Here is a 2,186-nt window from a genome sequence, read left to right on the forward strand (position 1 = left end):
GTGTTTACCACGGTGTTGAAAGGAGGCGGCCTTATGCGAAACTGTAGCCGGTAGCCCATGGCAACAGTTCTTTCCACCCAAGGGGATGGTGCGCATGCGCGCCAGAGAGAGAGTGGCATCGCTAGGCGACCAACTTGTGTTGGCGATGTGCTGCTGCCCTCTGTCGTATGAGAGAGGCGCAGCATTAYCTGACTGTCGCCCATAGCTTTTGGATTTATTTGTGAGTAAAGTTTATACTTTGACACTTTTGACACAATAACACAAACGTTAGAAACAGTTGTGCTTTGAACATTTAGTGCACCCAAACTGGGGGCTTTTAGTGCGTACACTGTGTGAGTGGGGTGGGACTGGTGCTTGGGAGACTGTGTGAGGGAAACGCAGCGCCTCTTGGGGCTGGTTCCCTGAACAAAACAAACAAGATGCGTTTTGGGCAGCAGCCGATAGCAGGCAATCATGTCTCCCTGGCCCTGAAGTGACAGTCCCACAGCTAGGAGGACTGTCTTCTTCCTCTGAGGCGTTGAGCCCTTCAGAAGACCCAGAGGGGGACCCTTGCTCCAAACTGAATGGCGGGGAGGTTGGTCGCGGTTCTGAGGCTGCACTGACTGGGTGCTCAGGCTCCCAGGCAGCACTGCTCTCTTGACAGGAGGCGACTGAGCGGCCGGCTTCTGTGTGCTAGTCTTCGGTCTCRCGTCACGTCTGGGGACAATACAGCTCAGGGCTTCAGCCTGCTTTCCCCTCAGATCAAACTTTKTCTGAATGATGTCGAGAGACCGACCAAATAACCCAGCAGCCATAACTGGTTCATCCAGGTATGCAGCTCGGTCTCTGTCGGGACATCAGAGAGCGTCAACCACAGATGCCTCTGCGCCACCAGGGTTGAAGCCATCCCTCTGCCCAGGGAGAGCGCTGCACCGCAGGACGCAGAGAGGATGTAATCCTCTGAAGCCAAGACAAGAAGCCACGCCCACAGGGGCGACCGACGACCTCTGCTCCTTCAGGTAATTTTGTGCTCATCCCGAACCAGAAAATTTTCTATTTTGTTGAAATGAAAGGCTACTCAAAGCTAGCGCTCCGCCGGCAGACACACTTACCTGTAGGCAGCGGCGGCCGACACCAACAAAAGCAGTTAAGCTAACTTTAAGAGCCTTCCAACATACAAAGCTAACTTGCAGCAGCTAACTAGCTAGGTTGGAAGAGGTGGGGCTCTAGCAAGGTGAAGAGCAATAGAACTAAGGAGTGACTGTGATGGGGACAGTATATATATGTGTGTAGACGGAGCCTGACATCTGTCGTCATCACGTCACCTCCCTAAAGGCGTGATTAGAGGTGGCTTCAGCCAGGACACGCAGGGGCGTGGTTTCCCATACATGATGTGTTGTACCGAGTGTATTGACTGAAAGGGAACTCCCATCATGCTCTGGGGCTCACCTGCTGGTCCACCTGCTCAGCCAGACTCCTGAACTGTTTGCTGCTGGGATCTTCGTATTCTTGGACGAAGGTCTGGTCACTGATTCCCATGGAACCAATGTAAAATTTCTTCACTCTGACATCGTTGCGCACTGAAAAAACAAACTTGATTTATACAAACAGATCAGATAAAACAACAAAACCCATCCTGACCCGGTTCGGAAGGGAGGTCTGAAATATCAAACTAACAGTAAACATTAAAGGTTTTCTCTTGAATCACAGCTTTGACATAAAACCTGCATCTAAGACAGAAACGTTCTGTTTTAACTTCTGTTGCACAAAGAAACTATGAGGGGAAAAAAGGGAAATAAATGGAATTTTGGTTAAAAAAACGTGAGAAAATCCAGCCTGTTTGGAACTCTACAGGTTTAATTTCACAGCAGAAACATCATCCATCCATCAATCACTTCATCCATACTGTAGTGTAAATATACCCCAACTATAACAAACTACACTCCAACTACACTCCAACTATATTCCAGCTATACTCCAAGTACACTCCAACTACACTCCAACTATATTCCAACTACACTCCAACTATATTCCAACTACACTCCAACTATATTCCAACTACACTCCAACTATATTCCAACTACACTCCAACTGTATTCCAGCTATACTCCAACTATATTCCAACTACACTCCAACTATATTCCAACTACACTCCAACTATATTCCAACTACACTCCAACTGTATTCCAGCTATACTCCAACTACAC

General features: G+C 48.4%; 1 protein-coding gene across 2 annotated transcripts in view; it reads right to left on the reverse strand.

The window, feature by feature from the left end:
• st14b (ST14 transmembrane serine protease matriptase b) overlaps positions 1–2,186 on the reverse strand; it is a 25,206-nt gene that overhangs the window by 17,290 nt on the left and 5,730 nt on the right. For both annotated transcript variants that reach the window (XM_014028925.1, XM_014028924.1), the window contains one exon: positions 1,429–1,559. In XM_014028925.1, the coding sequence (XP_013884379.1) occupies positions 1,429–1,559 (131 nt within the window). The remainder of the gene's footprint in view (positions 1–1,428; positions 1,560–2,186) is intronic.

The sequence above is a fragment of the Austrofundulus limnaeus genome, unplaced genomic scaffold (assembly GCF_001266775.1).
Source record: "Austrofundulus limnaeus strain Quisiro unplaced genomic scaffold, Austrofundulus_limnaeus-1.0 Scaffold831, whole genome shotgun sequence".
Taxonomy (NCBI): domain Eukaryota; kingdom Metazoa; phylum Chordata; class Actinopteri; order Cyprinodontiformes; family Rivulidae; genus Austrofundulus; species Austrofundulus limnaeus.